At 29.7% G+C, this 19,747-nt stretch overlaps 1 protein-coding gene across 6 annotated transcripts in view; it reads right to left on the reverse strand.

The window, feature by feature from the left end:
• Positions 1–3,139: 3,139 nt before the first annotated feature.
• The window catches only part of LOC143059737 (uncharacterized), a 122,219-nt gene continuing 105,611 nt past the window's right edge, over positions 3,140–19,747 (reverse strand). For 3 of the 6 annotated variants that reach the window (XM_076233286.1, XM_076233281.1, XM_076233287.1), the window contains 9 exons: positions 19,035–19,172; positions 18,415–18,546; positions 16,435–16,449; positions 14,652–14,693; positions 13,700–13,717; positions 11,232–11,297; positions 10,297–10,494; positions 9,549–9,664; positions 3,140–8,337 (listed from right to left, as the gene is read on the reverse strand). In XM_076233286.1, the coding sequence (XP_076089401.1) occupies positions 8,130–8,337; positions 9,549–9,664; positions 10,297–10,494; positions 11,232–11,297; positions 13,700–13,717; positions 14,652–14,693; positions 16,435–16,449; positions 18,415–18,546; positions 19,035–19,172 (933 nt within the window). In that variant the 3' untranslated portion in view covers positions 3,140–8,129. The remainder of the gene's footprint in view (positions 8,338–9,548; positions 9,665–10,296; positions 10,495–11,231; positions 11,298–13,699; positions 13,718–14,651; positions 14,694–16,434; positions 16,450–18,414; positions 18,547–19,034; positions 19,173–19,747) is intronic. The other 3 variants (XM_076233282.1, XM_076233284.1, XM_076233285.1) reach the window with 3 other exon arrangements.

Below are 19,747 nucleotides of genomic sequence, written 5' to 3' on the forward strand. Positions count from 1 at the left end.
GATTGTCCACAATTGGCAACCCTTGGGTGATTTAACTATCTATCATCTGTCAAGTTTCGTCAAGTGGTTAATCTCTGCTTCAACAATCGATACTACATATGATTTAAAAAAAATGTGTATGTTGATCTGAAAGGAAAGTCCCTACAAAGAACTAAATGACCACCAACATTATTTAAATACAACAATACATGCAACTAAAGCAGAAGTATGGTTATCATATTTTGAAGATTGACAATTAACTGTTAAGTCGTATGAAAGGAGACCAATTCTACTAACCACCCAATAAAACCATAAATGCCTTAGTGAATACCAAAACACTCCGTCACACGCCCAACAGTTACCAGGACATGCATATTTGTCTACTAATATCTTGACTAAAAATATTTCAACTAACTTCAGGGTGTTTTTTAACATGATGTAGACTAAAAAGTAAAATCCCAAAAATAGCGAACGCCGAGGAAAATTCGAAACAAAAGTCTATAAACAAATAGCAAAATCAAAAGCTGAAACTCCTGAAACGAGTGGATGACAACATATTATTTATCTGTCAGTTAACGTCCGCTCAATCAAGAATATGAATTTAGCAAAAAGGAAATTAATGACATCAAACAAACTTAAAACATGTCACGCCGTACAGAATGACATAAATTTGAGTTGGAGTTGTCTTTCTTTTTTAATGATTTTATATTTGTATTTTTTTTTAAGAATTCCTTATGACATTTTCTTTGACAAGTATAGTAATTCAAATACACATCATATTGTAACTTGGGTATCTAAGTATACAATATCATTAATAAATTGCATTGACTGAATAGGATCTAATGAATGATCACTTATCAGTACTAATTTGTTTGAGCGATCAATGGTAGTTATAAACTTAAACTAGTCAAAACATTTACTAAATTTTATCATCGGTATAAGGACATCATTCGTAAATATAGCTCAACATGCAGACGTCTTATACGTTCAGGTATTTCACATCCAATTTTTTATGGAAATATTCTTTATAAAGCACAAAGGTGTCAGTATTCACCTCAAAAACTAACAAAACCTTTGAATAGACTTATTAAGAAGGGATATAGTTACGATACTGTTGTCAGGTCATTAAAGATTGCATATTTTGGCGTTAATATTGATTCACTTATAGGGTCTTTACATCGGAACTAAACACATTTATTCAAAAACCAGTTGTTGGCATGACACGGGTTATGTTCTTCTCACATATGTTATGATGGTATGATACTAAACCCCTAACGGGAAGGATTGTGCCTGATGTTCATATGATGAAATCATAATCTTTCAGTCCGTTTAATGGAAGTCTGGAGCTGGCATGTCAGTTAACTGCTAGTAGTCTGTTGTTATTTATGTATTATTGTCATTTTGTTTATTTTCTTTGGTTACATCTTCTGACATCAGACTCGGACTTCTCTTGAACTGAATTTTAATGTGCGTATTGTTATGCGTTTACTTTTCTACATTGGCTAGAGGTATAGGGGGAGGGTTGAGATCTCATTAACATGTTTAACCCCGTCGCATTTTTGCGCCTGTCCCAAGTCAGGAGCCTCTGGCCTTTGTTAGTCTTGTATTATTTTAATTTTAGTTTCTTGTGTACAATTTGGAAATTAGTATGGCGTTCATTATCACTGAACTAGTACATATTTGTTTAGGGGCCAGCTGAAGGACGCCTCCGGGTGCGGGAATTTCTCGCTACATTGAAGACCTGTTGGTGACCTTCTGCTGTTGTTTTTTTCTATGGTCGGATTGTTGTCTCTTTGGCACATTCCCCATTTCCATTCTCAATTTTATTTGAATGTCAGGTCAGAACCATTTCGTGTTATTTGCATTTCATGCAGTCTTTATCCAAAAACCAAAATACATAAACAGAAATCCAAAATCGTTCCAGGTCAATTAAGAAATTTGCAATTTTAAGAACCTGATAAGGAAAAAAGAGCCAAAGATACATCAATAAGAAAATTCTAAGATGTAAAAAACATTCTAAAAAAGCATAGTGAAATAAAGATTAAAAACCTAGTAAGTTTAACTTTGAGCTTGCTCACTGAGCAAACCACTACACATAAGTAAATATGAAGTGATTTAGTGATGGCTGTGGAAATGCATCACTAAGTAAAGTGGGCTCACACAAAGTTTGGTACCAGTTTCAGGATTCAAGGATTTGTAGAAAATGCGACTAAAATTCCATTAATTTTTAAGAATTCAGCCAACAAGAAGTGAAAAACTGTCAATGGAAAACAAATTCTTACATGGATCTTGGAACTATGATTAAGAGTGCTAAAAAATTTAAAGGATCGAAAGTCTGACAAACTTAAACCAATATACCCTTCTTTTTCTGAGCGAAATTTACAAATCCAACTAAACAAACAAAAGTCATAACCAGGTGTTCAGGATTTCATCATATAGAAAACTTAACCTTAGCCAAAAAAGTGTTAATCTGCCCATTCCATGGCAATATCACAAAAGCTTTAAGCATACAAATTCATTAATCTGTTTATTACAATAAAGCACCAGAAGACATGTTCCTCTGTTAAAGTAAAACTCATCCAAGATATCATGCTAATTACTTTGTACATCAGATGTCAGTTTCGTTTACATATGACTCATCGGTGACACTCGAATCAAAACAGTAACAAAGCTACATCAAAGACGAAGTTGCAGAACCTAAATAACAAATAGTTGTTTCCAAATATGGCTAAGTCTATCTAAATATTGTGTAGAAAAACATCAGTATACCAAATAATTCAAAATTTATAAACAGTAATTTAAGTAAGTAAGACTCCGATTAGAAACCTAACTAAATTCTTTTTTTCAGATGTTCACAAGAATGTACAAATAAAAAAATTGAAAATGTGTCCATGAGACACAGGCTAAGCTGATGCCTCGGCTTGCATATAATGTTATAAAGGGACAAACTTGAGAACGGTAAAAGTGATGCCACACAAATTCGTAATTGATCTGCGTTATGTGTTTATTAGCATTGTGTAAAACTTTCTTCCCATTTAGTTGATGCAAACTAAAGTAAGTGATCTTAAACCAATTTTGGACGTACATACACAATGGTAACACGTAATGCCCTTCTGCTGCGGCCTCCAGTTGGGCAACAGGCTTAAAGAATAAACTAAAGCTTGTTTAACACTTTGGTTTATTGCAAACAATAAGAAGCTCTTAGAATGTTATCAACATCCACATATACAGCGATGATTATTACATTTTTATTCAGCAGATTACGTAATGATTACAGTATGATAAATGTAATCATACAGAAGGATAACAATCCTCTACCTTTTACAGTAAAATGAAAGTAATCTTTTCGAAAGATTACACTAATCATACAGCTTTTACTAATAAAATTTTATTTAGCTTAGTTACAATAGATGGTTACAGAATAGCAGAAAAAAAAAATCATACTGCAAAAATTAAGGTAATTAAAGTGGTATTAATTATCGTACATGTTGAGAAATTCGAAAAAATTACAGCACAATTACATTAAATGTGAACATGATAATATTAACAAAAGTATTTAAATAAAGAATCTGTGGAATAAAAGTATTCATACAGCATAACACTGCCATGGTTATAAAATTTAAATTTCACCATTTCAGAATCTAATGCATTCTGGGTATTATTTCAGGTGCTAAATAATATTATTTTCTTGATCTTTTATGGTATTATTAATTCACTGTTAGTAATATCCTACTTACTATTTTATTTATAACCAGGAATGTGAAGAATGTTGGAAAATGTTTAATTCTTTTGCAAGTACTAATCATGCAAGAATATCACTAGATCTCTCAAAATGTAGACCACACTGCACACATGAATAAATGCAGTAGAAATAACATGTGACATCCGACTTTTTTTAGTGTTATTAAGTGCTTAAAAATTCCATTGAAAGTTCCTTATCTGATAACATATTGACTAAATTCAAGTTTTAACGCATGAATTAGACAACTTTTTCATGACCTTCATTTGTATTTTGTCACATGGAGTATCGTATTTCGAACTTGAAATTGTAGACATTCAGAAAGTCACTTAATCAGCTTGGAATATCAAAATTTATTTACTATCACACTAAAACTTTTCCCATTCAAAACCAGCTTCGTTTCTCAATTTGAAAACAGACATGTTTTGATTTATGCCGCATTCTATAAAAATACAAAAATACTACAAAATACTAAATTCTTCGTGAAAGATTTTGGTATACAGACTTAAAATATTGATTTTAATTTTAAAAGTATTATTTTATTATTTAAAAAATATTTGGTACAAAGACTTATAAGATTTGGTATAAATACTTAAAAGATTTGGCATAACAATATAATATGGAGTTAAAAATAAAAAAGCTTGTACAGAATTTTCTAAAAAAATAATTGTACTGAAAACAAGAAAAACAAATTCAATAATATAAGAAGTTTAAAAATATGTATATAAGCAAATTCTAAAATTTTCAGATCTTGTCTAAAAGATTTTAAGGAAAAGAAGCAAGAGCAAATCAGATAAAAATGGATTTCAATAATTTGTAGAAAAATTAATTAATAAAACAGTGAAAACCATTTATGTATTAGTATAAATTGAAAACTATGAACAGTTATTAGAGAGGTAAAGTTATGTTAAATTCAAATGTTTGAAATTATCTTTGGCAAAAATGATTCATTTAAAATTTTGCACCATACAACTGAATAAGAGTATTTATAGTGAAGTCCTAAAAATCATGGTGAAATTTTGAAGTTTTTGTTAGTGCTTTTTTTTAATTTGTACTTATTTCAATTATCTCAAAGTTAAAAATTTTGCCAATTCAAAAATTAACAATATAAAACAATGAGTTGAATTTTGAAGATAAATGTCACTTTTACAGGCAGCTGTTTTCCAACATAAGTTTAACAATGGGGATTTGTGAGTTTCTCTCTTGAGTGTTGACTCCATTGAACATTCAGCTGTACAGTGTAAATTTTATAAAACTCTTATCAGCGAATTAAAAAATTCCTGGTTTTTGTTTTTGCAACATCATAAAAGCCAAACTCGACACAAAGAATAATCAAGTATGTAGGCAGTTATATCAACTACCAGAAAAATGTCAACTATAAAAATGATTTTCACCGTCAATTCTTATGAGATTCAAAATGAAACGAGAGTAGCACATCCTAATATGCAATACAACAAGAAAATGAATATTCTTATCAAAAATGAATAAAATGATGATTACATTTTATGAATAAAATAGCATTATTATACAGCTAGATAAAATGAAAATTTGAATGGAATTGGTGATAAAAAATATCGAAAAAATATCCTACTTGATATATATCAATTCATATACTGCATTATATTTTTTATGATTTGATCTTATTGAATACTGCAGATTTGCATTTTGTTCAGATTTTTACCCTAAAAATCATTAAATAAACTTATGTAAAAAACACCTCTAGTTCCTACCTTAAAAAGCATTTAAAATTATGCTCATACACATCACTTTGTTATTTTCTTATGTGAATTTCAAATTCAAGGTAAAATATAACTGTGTGTAATTTTTTTTTAAATAAAAAGAAGTACATACAAAACTTCTGAAATAAGTATAAAGGTGAATTCAAAAAGTAGCAAAATCTGGCTAAAAAAGAATTGAATTAATATCATGAAAAAATTATTCTTGCTTCTTTATAAAAGTTTAATAACTCACTCGCAACCCAAAACCCCAATAAATAGAAAACTTTATATTAATTTAGACAAATTTACATAAAGACTAGAAAACAACAAAGAGAAAATTGGTAAAACAAACCACAAGGAAACCAAACCAAATCTTTGGAAAAGAAATTAAGTGTAGTCTAATAAATACTTATCAATAATATGTCTATTAACAATTAAAAATAAGTTCATCATTAATTTTTTTCAGTTTCTTTAAGCAATGCAAATAATCCTTAATTCAGGCTTAAAAAAAATGTTACAACTGTTAGCAAAACATGGACCAAAATTTTATTGTTTTCTAAAACATTTCTTTTATATAGCAAAATTTTGGGTTAAAATCTGTTGTAATTATAAAATAAATACCTATTCTAACACCTTTCAAATATATTCAATTATTTTTTTTCTTTTGATTTAAAAAAAAACATCTAACCAAAACTTTGGCTAGAATGAAAATCTTGAAAGAGTAACAATTAAAACACAAAAGAATTTCATTTGTTCCTGTATATTATGGACCAGGAAATGCTTACCTCAAATATTTACAAACAAACATAACAAGCAGCAGGCATAATCTCATTCATGCATAAAATTTATTGTACTACAGTATAGTCAAAGTGAAACTTACACAAAGATCTGAATTGGAGGATTTTATTTTAAACATTTACACCCCCTTTTTTCCAATGGCTTGTTAAATACATTATTTTTTCCACAAATGTCCAATAAGTTTCACTTTGAAATATTCTGTACCCTTATATGAAAAAATATGTGAAAAAATCATTTAAATTTTAATACAATCTTTTTCAAATACTTCAGAAAGTGCATTTATCTTTAAAAAAAACTTTAACAAATAACAAAAGTTTCATATTTTCTAACATTTTTTTTAACAGATGCTTCCATCTTTTAATAAGTGGAAAGCCTCTAAACCTTAACCCAATCTCTTATTTAAAGGCTATTACAACAATGAAAAATTTGATTATTTGCATATTTGTAAAAGTATCCATGAAAATATAGTACATTTTATACTTGTGTATACTAATATATATAAATCTACATAATAATAGTAATAAAAATATCAATTTTGTTTTACTCAAGTAATTTGCATATATGAATAAACATAAAGGCACATTTGCATACATGAATAAACACAAAGCACATGATTTCTTGCAGACACAAACACATCATTAAACAGGTCTGGTAGTATTTCAAATACAGCAGAAACAAGATTATTTGTGATATAGTAGTGGGGAAATCTTATCAATTGAATGATTTAGCACTACAGAGATATTTCACTTTTAGTTGGCTGACTCTATATGAGTGCTCCTACTTACAGGAGGCTTATACACAGAAGAATAAATCTGCACATTAAACTGATTAGAGAATACATTTTCAATGCTTTAATCAGATGAGTCCAGACCTGTTTAAAACAAAAATCTACAGTTGATTTTTCAAATCATTTATGACTATAATAAACAAAAGAATACTGTTATGTGGTAATTCAAAAAGCTAAATAATGATTGGCTATGAGTGTGTTAAAGGGCTCCTAACATCCCCAAAAATTTACTTGTACCCATGAAAATAGTAAAAAATGTTTTGCATCCCTCATAATTAATCAAATGGATATTTCATTCCACTCGGAGGAAATATTGTGTCAAATAATAATCCCACATTTTCTTTATAATTTTGAGTGGCTTCAAAAATAAACTCTCTTTTTGTTGTAAAATCAGGATGTGCTGTATCTTTTTTTTAATCATTTTTTTTTAAATGAGCCCTAACAAACCCATACGCAAGATGAAAATTCACATTTCATGTGAAGGTTGAACTTTATACATTGAATTAGCACTATATATTAATTAAAGCAACACTGTTAATATATCTTTTAAATTGGTGGTAAGAAACAAAACATAATTCAATCAATTAAATTTATTAAATTTTACAAAAAATATGCAAGAACAAAAAAATTATTTTTGCAAAATTTTTTAATTTTTCTCTAGAAATATCCAAACAGTACATAATCTATAACAATTTCATATAGTGAATATATCTAAACCTTTTATGTTTATCAATCATTCTCATCAAATTAAATATAATGAATCTTTGATTTTGTGAAATCAATTAATATCTGCTTTAAACATCAGAAAAATAGCCAAAATTCCAAATATTCAAATAAAAAAAAATTAAAAAAAATAAATTAATTTTCTTTAAATAAAAAGTTCCATAACAGGAATAATTGCCAATTCAATAGTTCAGGTTATAAAAAACAATCTGTCTAAAATGGTCCCTTATAATTATGCAGAGGGATCATCCTTTCTTATTACATTGGATTTAATTAAAAAATACAAAACAAAAACTCTTAACTGGCACCAATATCACAGATGTCCTATTTAATAACCTCTCCAAAGGTCACAACTTTCAAACTATTTTTGTCTCTATGGCAACATTTACTTCATTGGTCGGCTAGTATTTTCTACACATAAAACAATAAATCTATTTGAACAGCTGTATTCCTTCATATCGACCAGTTTGCCGTCCAACAATGAACTGGCGTATCCCATTGACCTTGGACTACTTGAGTGCCAGTGGTTGCATGTCATATCATCTACTTTGTCGCCATTAGATGTGGATCCATGCCATACTATTTTCTGTGGCCTGTAAAATAAGGGAAATTCTAATATGAAACTGTTCAATTAACTTTTAACAAAGGAATGATATCAATCCAATAAAACAGGATGTAAATGTGCATTACATCAAAATTTATTCTTTAGTTTTCTATGTTGTGTCATGTGTACTATTGTTTGTCTGTCTTTTTCATTTTTAGCCATGGTGTTGTCAGTTTGTTTTAGATTTATGAGTTTGACTGTCCCTTTGGTATCGTTCGTCCCTCTTTTACAGCACTTTTATGAAAGCATGCAAAACAAATCATTGATAAACTTGCTTGCTATATTTGTTTGGATGTTTGCTTATCTATTTACTGGAATTTGATTGGACAATAAACATTAAATTCATTTCATGTCAATTCTTATTGTCCAATCAAATCCCAGCATATGTAAAAACTGACTGAAACTCCCCCTACCTATTGTTTGCAAATTACCAAGCAAACATAGCAAGCAAGTTGATCAATGGTTTGTTTTGCATGCTTTTTTAGAAGAACTGTCAAGAGATAATAGATATAGGAAAATGTGGTATGAGTGCCAATGACACAACTCTCCATCTAAATAACAATTTATAAATGTAAACCATTATAGGTCAATGTAAGGCCTTCAACACGGAGCCTTAGCTCACACCTAAACAAGCTATCACGGGCCCCAAAGTTATTAGTGTAAAACCATTCGAATGGGAAAACCAACGTTCTAATAAGTTCATCTTTCTACTAGAATTAAAATAATGCTCTATCTAAGCTCATTTTAACATAAGTATGCATTACATGTTCATATATATAATTCTGAGTTTAGTGTTGAGTTCCATTTCACTGAACTAGTACACTACTTTGTTTAGGGGCCAGCTGAAGCCCACCTTTGGATGAAAGATTTTCTCGCTGTGTTTGAGACTTATTGGTTGTATTCGGCTTTTATCTGTTCTTGGTCCAGTTGTTATCTCTTTGACACATTCCCCATTTCCATTCTCATTTTTTTTTATATTTGTTTACATTAAACTCCTATCTTACTCTTTGTGTAAATATATCTACAAAAATAATGGCTTATTATATTAAATTGAACATTGGCTATTACTATTTGTTGTTAACCAGACTGCTTAGGTTTAAATTGTGTTTAGTTTACCACATAGGGTCTAAATAGGTAAAGGGGGAAGTTTGTGTCCACATAAAATTTTTTTGAAGCCTCTGCAATTTCACTTTGTCTTACCATCTAGGACTTGTCATGATATCTTCTCCATCAAAGGAGTAGATATGTCTCTGTGTGTTGAAGTAACCTCCATGTCCATTCAAAAGTTGTTTCCAGGAGTTAAATAATATTTGATCCTAAAATTTTAACAAAAAAGAGTTTAATACACCACATAAAATAAGATTTAGTCATTTTTACATCACATTAGTTGTTTCAATGTAAGAGACTTACTAGGAAATTAAATTCAAAATCAGTAACCCAATCAATAAGTCAAAACCTACCTTGAACCCCAACCCCCCCTTTGTAAATATAGAATATTTCAAATGCCTTCAATATTCAATTTTCATTAATTTTGACTTTTAATTGCATAAATAAATATAACATTAATTATCTTCTATGACCACACCAAATTTATCAGCTGCCCTTCAAGAGCTCAATCAAAAGTATTGAAATTGAAATAACTATTTCAGCAATCCTGTAAAATTGAAATCTTTCTAAAATGGAAGCAAATGAATAGATTGTGTATTGCACTCAAGCTGCTTCACTGTCTAATCAATCATGTGCATTTTCCAATGGTACAAAAAAAATATTGAAATTCAAATAACTTTTTCAGTAATCCTGTAGAATTGGAACCATTCTAAAATGGACACAAATGAAAAAAAATGGTGTATTTTGTTCAAGCTGTTTCACTGTCTAATCATTAACTTACTTTCATCTTTTCCGATCGTGCGAGGGCTTCATAGCCACTCAAGGTTGTTTAAAAACCTACCTTCATATTTACGATTGGTACAGACTTGTCAATATCATAGTAAACAATAGACGTCAAGTCTTGTGTTTTTGTTGATAAGAAGGCACGATAGGTTCCTTTCTTTCCTGCCTTCTTGGCCTGTTTGTAACATTTGGCATCTGCACCCCGTATTCCACCCATCCTTCCAGATAAAGGTGCGTTCAGGGCAAAAATATATAACTGAAAAAAAATAACATATAATTACTCTCAACGGTCAATTTTCCGTATTTTTTATTGTCCCTACACCCACTATTGAAATATACTTAGTACAATATATATTACATGTATTCATTATTCATGTTTTTCAGTCCTATTTTTTTAAATGATTTTTTTTTTAAAGAGGCAATTTTCTTTTTTTAATTTCGTGGTTCAACTGTACCAACAAATTCAACGAAAATTGGTTTCCAACAACTAATAATGAATCCATCAAAATTCCAACCGGAATTCCAGTGGAATCCCAGATTTATTTTCTCTTACAGAAGGTAAAATTTTGTACATCAATATCATGATTGATATCAAAAGGGGGGTTAACTCCAAAAGGGGAGTTAACTCTCGACTAAAAACTAGTTCATTCTCTACACATGTTCATGTTGATCAATGAATTCAACACATAAAGACAAACAATTGAAACTGTGGGCTACTGCTCACTTATGATACCCCTGCTGCAAGTGGATAATTTTGATAGTGTAATAATATGGAAGTGTTCTGTTATCAGGAAGTTGTCAAGTGATAAATCTGAAAAAGCATCACACAGTATAGCTGACTTAAATAAACCCTGAAACCAAATTTCAGAAATTCTTGTATTGTAGTTCCTGAGAAAAATGTGACAAAAATATATTCATGGGACGGACGGACAGACAGAGGTAAAACAGTATACCCCCACTTTTTTAGCGGGGTTATACAAAATATGTACTTACTCTTGGCTGGTCACTTTGCATTTCACCTTCTGGCAGAACTATGATATTAGATGCTTCTTCTGTTGGCTGTAATACACAAATTTAAGATATCATTACAATGCATTTAAAAACACCATTGAAAGTATAATTACAATGTATTTAAATACACCATTGAAAGTTCATTATAAGCTCACACATCAACAGTTGCAATTATTTTTTTTTTTTTTTAAATAAGCTTGAACCCAGTCCCAATTGTCTGAAATATTGAATATAATACATGTATATATTTATGCTTTAAGTAATAAATCTCAAAGAATCTATACCATATGACTTAACAACTGAAACAATAGATCATTAAGTTTGCAATATATATATATTAAATTTATCAAAGTTTGAACAATGTCAAGGCCATCGCACTTTGATAGTTCTTGAAGAATATAGGCCTAAAAAAGAAAGATTAAGTACAAGAATCAAGAAAATATGCTAGAACTCTACATTGCTTGCTCTTTTCAGGAAATGATGCAAAGAAAAGTTGGTGAGGTCTTAAAACAAGAAAGAAGAAAGAATAATCTTTAATAGATATTGTCAGGCATCTTAAGACAAAGATCCTTTAGAGTGGAAAAACTTTCCTTACAATTGATAAAGGAGTGGTTTTATTAAACACTCAAGAATCCCTTCTGCTTTAAAACAACTTGCATTCCTTTTTATTGATCTTTTTCAAATATAAATTTCATTTATTTTTCAACAAACAAATAGACATCTAACATCTGAGGGATAATCTTTTATCCAGATTTTGAACAAGAACTGTTTTTTAAGTGATAAAAATAAGAATCCTGCTGAAAATCAAATTTAGGCCTCACTTGATTTGGAAATGAAGAAACAGCAATAAAATACAGTGTCTTTAATTTTTGTTAAGTGTGTGAATAACTTTCAAAACTCTGTGTTTATCAGGGCAGACATATTGAATTGGTGGAATAAACCAGTCACTAAAGAGATCCATAAATCATCCAACAGGAAAGCTTGCAATCCCAGTGGATTAAGATCAGAGTCAAAAGTAAAATCTCAAAAATACTGAACTTAAAGGAAAATCAATTCGGAAAGTCCATAATCACATGGCAAAATCAAATAACAAAACGCATCAAAAACGAATGGACAAGAACTGTCATATTCCCGACTTGGCACAGGCACCTTCAAATGTAGAAAATGGTGGATTAAACCTGGTTTTATAGCGCTAACCCTCTCACTTTGATGACAGTTTCATCAAATTCTGTTATATTAACATTGATCAAATGCAAATTGTCAAGAGCAACATTTTTTTAGGGACCATACCTAGATGAAGTTCATGTATTATGAATATGAGTCGTCCCAGTGGCGGATCCAGGGGGGTTCCTGCAGTTGGAACCCCCCCCCCCCCCCTTTATTTTGGACGATCAATGCATTTGAATGGGAGCATATAGTTGGAACCCCCCCCCCCCCCTTTTTAAAATTGCTGGATCTGCCCCTACATCCAGTCTATGCTTATTGGAAGATAACAAATACTTATTCTTATTGGAAAATAACAAATACTTATTCTTAAGTATTGAGGTTACCTCAACTTAAGATGGAACCTATGATCTCAAACTCTTCAGGTGGGCAAGCAACCACAAAATGGTGTAAGTTTTGTGAAACAAGGTTTCCCGCTTAATGAACAAAAGACAAGGAACAATATTTCAAGATTTGTTTGCCTAACATCCAGTAGCAAATATTTCAAGCATTACAAGTACAAATTCAAGAGAATAAAATGTGGATGAATACAGTATAAAAGCTGCAAAGCAAAATTTATGACACAATGAATGGTTGAATGATTAGAAAACCTTTTTTTAGTTACATATTTAAACTAGCTATTAAAATTATTCTAAAACAAGTGAGAATTTTTAATTTTTCAAAAACCATACTCTGTGAGTTTTTTTTAATGATGTAGCTGAGCATTTTAAGCTCCAAACCAGTAAAACTAAGCAATACAGAAAAGCTGCCATGTAAAACCTAGTTAATAATGAAGATATAAATCGAAAACATTACAATTTTTTCTCAGTTTCCAAACTATCTGTTTTAAGATATAAGAATCACTTCTTTATCGTCCCTTTTTACTCCTTTGAAAGTCAAATGAATCTGATTTTTTTTCTTTAATATTTTAGTCTGATTTAATGTAAAAATTGTTAATAGTATTGCATTTCTTTTCTAATTTTTAAAAGTTATATAAAAAAATAATAAAAATAAAATTTCTTCACAATTAACTTAAAAAAATAAATTATTATTAAATTATCTGCATGAGTAAGCAGACATTCCCTTTTCCACAATAAAGTATGACTAAAAATGTTGCCAACAGCAAAGTAACACTAAATTGTCTCCCCTTTTTTTGTTTTAGCAGCTTTTCTATCAAAGCTAGTTGCTAGTTAGTGAATTCAGCAGAATTTAAATTGTGATCCTTTATTAAAGCAAGTAAAAGTTACCAAGGGTCTCACACCAGCCTAAAAATTAAATAAAACACATACACTTTTCTATTTTTGTAAATCTACTATATAGTATTACTAATAGACTATTTTCATATTACCGACTTTTGAATCCGAAGTTTATATTTTTCGACAGGTTACCTACGACATCCTGGTACCAAGTCAAGTCAGAACAACTTAAAGAAGTAACTTCAAGCTTTTAATCTGTACAATTCTTGGGGAAAATATACTGCTTCATATTTTCTTTACACTACAAACTCCATCGGAAAATATTAAAATTTTCCCTCAAATCACACCATTATATGTTTGATTTTACTTATTTTGGTTGCTCTTACTTAACCGAGTACCATATGCATGATGTCCAAGGTAACCAGATGACAAATTATATTATCCAGAGTCAAAAGTCGGTAATATGAAAATAGTCTATTTGTTCCTTTGTTTTTCAGATTTTCCAAAAGGTAAAATTTTGGACAAAATTCTGTTTGAACATTGTGTTTTTGTTTGTGAACAATGAGTTTGACCATATTTATTGAAAATTTTATTTAATAACAAATTAAATCTTTTTCCCAATATGTTGGAAAATCTGAACTTTTTTCACATTTCAGAAGGAGTCATTTTATAATTTGAAGTTTAAAACATTGAAAACTTAACTTTTACACAAAGAAAACAAAATTTCTCAAGTGAAAGAAGGCAATTTAAGGAACTCTATACAACAAACACATGTGCGCTTTTTGATAAATATTTGGTTTGTATGAATTTTGAATTAAAATATTTATCAAACATTTCTACTCGAGTCACACTATCAAGCAAAAAATTCATTTGACTAAAAGGTAACTAACAAAACTCATCAACTCAAACTTGCAATATATGGGAATCAAAACTAACACTGATTATGATTGGTGAATATTTAACTAAATTCAACCAATCAGAAAACTTGTTATATAATACTTACAGCAGGAGTAGTTATAGGAGGCAATGGCACTGTTTCACCAAGCTGGAAAACAAAAAATATAATTTATGAACATTAATTTCAAATAATAGTAACTTGTACTATTAATATCAGTAGCTGGTTTGTTATTTGAATATGTGTGCACATCTCTAAAACTGATACTAATGTATCTAAATAAACTTTTTTGTGTGTTTTTATGTAATATAGATTTATTTGCTTTCTATAAAGAGTTGATTCAAGATAAGAGAGTAAACTTCCTCTAGGAATGAAAAAAAGAAAAAAAGGACATGCAAAAATAATTAAATTGTCAGGGTTTCAACTTATTTTTTTTAAATTTGGAAAACTAATTAAAGTTTTCACAAGAGATATGTGCAATAAAACTGTTTAAATTCAATTTTCTTTATTATATCACCTGATTTAGTATACTTTAAAGTTTAAACTAAAGAACAGATTTGTCTACATGTAAAAATTTCCAAATCAAAGAAATAATTAGAATCAACTACAAGATCTGGAAAATTTATACCTTTACAGAGTTTCCTTGAGGATCGAAGAAAAAATAAGAAAATAAGAAATGATTTAATAGTCAATGAAGATAGGAAAAAGTGTTAGTATGTCCATTCTTGTATTAAACAGCCTTCAAAATGTGCAGGGTTAGGTAATATATCATTCAAGCAAAGCCAATACTATCATAATATCACAATGGCAGAATTCAGTGAAAGAAAACTATTTGAAAAAGTTCAAAATATAGTTGAATTATTCCAATAATATAAAGATTTTTTTTGGCAAAATTCCTACTAATTTTTATTTCTATATGAGATCTTTTAAAATTTAATTGCTGCTAAAATAATATTGCCACTGCATGAAGTCCTGCAGTTTCATGACTTTTATTGTTTTAAAAGATTATTTTATTTCAGCAAAAATATTTTTTTTAATTAAATAGCTAATACAAATTATGTAGAACCATAACAGAAATAAATACTTGCACTCGGATTAATTTTAAGATGTTTACAAAAATCAATTCATGTTACAGAAAATGTTAGTTACTTATTTACTGTTACATGAACCATTAATTAGTTTTGGCTACCTCTTTCAAATAATTTTTTTACCGCCTTTGTGATTTGATGATAGAATATGCTCAAATGAAAAATTCATACAAGTTATGCAGATCAAAGCTCAATAAACAAACAAGGCTTATTAACTAATCTCTAGTTCTCAAAATAGTTATGTAAAAGAAAAGAAGTTGAAACTCAAATTTGAATTTTTCTTATTAATTATGTTTAAACAAATATAAAAGTTATTAATGGAGTTATCTCCCTCAGCTTGAGATTTGTAATACATTCTATAAAATTGTCATTTATGGAAAAATTTTTCTATACATATTACTTACATTCCCATGTATACAACATATATGTGTGAATACACCAAAAAAATACTGCCTTTATTGATGGAAAATGATTACAATATCAAAATGGAAGCAAAAATTAACATTTATTTTGTAAATTCCTTAGATTTTCAGCTTAGGAATATCAATTGAATCATGTCTGAAAGATATTGAAAAAAAATTTGACAAAATTCAAAATTAAGTGAACATCATTAATATTAATTTTTTTTACATTTTTTCCCTATCTCAGACATGACTCCTTTAAAGCAATGATAATAATGAAGGATTGGAAATGAAAAATAAGCCAAACAATGAAAAAAAATAGAAGCTAAAACGTGGCCATTGTTTTATACACAAGCAAATGCAAAACTCTTGTAGTCTAACACCGTCTGTGTGGTCACTCACCTTTATAAATTTTGTCTACAATTTCAAAGTCACGAAAAATTGAAGTTTATAAATAAAAATGTTTTTTAATATATTGAATTTGAAAACAAGACTGATCATTGATTGGTCACATATTGAGGCATCTGAAATAAAATATCTTTTTTTGCTCTTCTCATCATGTCAATGACTTGAGAATCAGTTTTATATACAGTTCAATAAAAATTGACTGCAATAAATGGTGAGGCTCTTATTTATCTGAGAAAGATTAAAACAAAAACCAATTTGATCTGTTAGCCAATTACTTAAGTCTTTTGAACAGGCACTTCAATTTTTTTTCTCAAATATATAGCTGTGAATTCAAAAGAGTTAAACTTGAATGATGCAAAAAAATTCTTAAATATCTTCTAAAGCAATGTTGCTAGAATTAATTAACTGCTTGAAAGACAATTTGGTTATCAATTAAATGGTTTAAGTTTAACTTTTAAAGTTTTGCTATTGTTTTTAGCCTTGCCCCTTCCCCCTATCTACCCCTGGACCTACATAACTAACCATTATTGTTGATTATTGCATCTATATGTGTTTGTAAAGTTTATTAATATGCAAGGCAGTGCTTATCAACTACGGTACTCAAATTGTCAACACAATCTAAAGTTTAATATGACTTCTAAAAAAGTTGCCTAAACTAAATTGTCTTCTAGAAAAGTTGCCTAAAATAAACATGTCTTCTTGAAAATTGCCTAAAATAAACATGTCTTACACAAACTGTCTAAAAAACAAGATCAAATTTTTTGCAGGCTTCTAAATTATCACATGAAGTTGCTATTTCCCTACAATTTATTAAAGTTAGCATAGGCATACTGTACACCATTTATTAAAAGCTATCGCTGTTTTTTTCTAGAATTGAATATATCAATTTATGTAAATTTTGAAAAAGTAACTGTGAAATATTTCTTACAATATGTTAAGACAACAGTTGTGCTTTGTTAAATTCAAGAAATATATTATATATGTACAAAGAAACCTATATATCAAATGTTTATATTTTAAATACAAGAGGGAAATCTGATCCAGTAATATCTTGATTTTAACACCTCTCTACATTTCCATAAATTTGACCTTGGCCCCCTTTTTTCTTTCAATATAAACTATGAAAAAATAACAAGGATTTTATAAGATTTTCAAATATAGCTTTTTAAACGATATGTTATAAAATTATGAAAAGAAACTTAGAATCGGTTTTCAGGCAAAAATTTTAATGGCACCATATGGATAAAACCGGAGGATTTCCAAATTAAAAAATGAGCTGTAGTTTGTTCTGGATCAGATTGTGTGTGAATCATGGCATGCCTATGTTAGATTTAACATAATGCGTCTCACTGCAGAATAATTTAAAGAATATACAAACAAAATGCCTACATGTATGTTTTACTGTTATCAGTTGAAGTTTAAATACTGGCAAAATGACTGAATACATAGAAACTCTACACTCATCTCAACACATGACATCTACATGTACAAATACACATTATCTAAAATTCCACACACAGGTTTTTGCATATTATCTAAAAATTCCACACACACATTTTTTTCATATTATCTAAAATTCCACACACAGATTTTTGCATATTATCTAAAATTCCACACACTGATTTTTGTATATTATCTAAAATTCCACACACACATTTTTTCATATTATCTAAAATTCCACACGCAGATTTTTGCATATTATCTAATATTCCACACACAGATTTTTCCATATTATCTAAAATTCCACACACACATTTTTTCATATTATCTAAAATTCCACACACACATTTTTGCATATTATCTAAAATTCCACACACAGCTTTTTCAAAATTATCGAAATTCCATATACAGCTTTTTGCTCTGACACACAATATGCAGAACTTTCATACAAATCAACTTTGAAAACATGAATTTTACTGTTTACTCTGTACATGTGTTTTACCCGCCAAATCTTTCTGAATTATTGTGGCTTACCTCTATAACACGGAAACCTTTGTTGACACGGAGATAAACCGTCTCTTCCTCTACAAGATAACACATGGTTCCGACTGGAAGGATTCTTGCCACTGACATCAACTCATTATAATTCCTGTAGGTCACGGCACCCTATTTATATCAAAGATCAATTTTTATTCTTGTTATTAAAATTCTCCAAATTGAAAAAAAACATTTATTGCAACATACAATATTGTAGATTATCTTCTATTAATCTGCAACAACAGAATTGTCCAACAATATTGAAAACATATGAAAATGTACAACACTAAATACAGAATTTCTGTTTCAACATGGAGGTTGAATTGTTGTAAGACCAAATCTTAGTTCCGTAAACCACCTTATTTCTGCTGTTGTCTGCTTTTGGTCAGGTTGTTCTCTCTTTGACATTTTCCCCATTTCCAATCTCAATTTTATTTTCGCAGATACTTTATTTCATGTGTAGCCCTTACTTGCCCATTGCGAGGCAAATTTGCCTAATGCAGTGAGGAAAGATACAAGATTTACATATAAATATTATTTTTCTACTCATGATCATTTTTTTGTGGATTTCTCCCGAATATTTAAGTTTCTGAAAAACTAATCCTCCAAAAACTTACGCCTCCTCCACCTCCTCCTCCATTTGTACCCACACCTGATGGCCCAGGTGGACCAGGAGGTCCTGGTGGTCCTCTGATGACTTCTCCGGTTCCAGCCTTTCCAGCGGGACCTGGTGGACCTTGGAATCCAGGTAAACCCTATAAAATTGAAACATGCTTATTTTTTTATATAGATCAGACTGTTGTTTTTCCCTTTTATTTGGTTTTACACTAGTCTTTTTTGGGGCTCTTTATAAGCTTGGTGTTTGGTGTGAGCCAATGCTTCGTGTTGACCTATGATGGTTTACTTTTACAAATTGTGACTTGGTTGGAGAGTTGTCTCATTGGAACTTACCACATTTTCTTGTATATTTTAAGTGTAGAAATATGGTTTTGTTGCTTATAGATTGTTAAGTTCAGGTTGTTGACCATAATGTTACTTCACAAATATAACATCTAACGACTTTCAGGTGTACAAATTTGCCTCTTCAGAATCTAAAGGACTATATTGGTCATCTTGTTGTTTATACACAAAAAGGAAAATAATGTTACATCATTGGTTAAAGTTACATTGTTTTAGTAGGGTTTAGACCAATCTCAAAGTGTTGGTATTCGCTTTTTTTAATATAACCCAGAATGTACAGTATTTGATTCTTAAACTGTGAATCAAGAATCGCACGCAGGGTCTGCTTTAAATGATTTGGAACCACATGTATTTGTGTTCCTCTTCTAGT

Source organism: Mytilus galloprovincialis, chromosome 14 (assembly GCF_965363235.1).
Source record: "Mytilus galloprovincialis chromosome 14, xbMytGall1.hap1.1, whole genome shotgun sequence".
NCBI classification, from domain to species: Eukaryota; Metazoa; Mollusca; class Bivalvia; order Mytilida; family Mytilidae; genus Mytilus; species Mytilus galloprovincialis.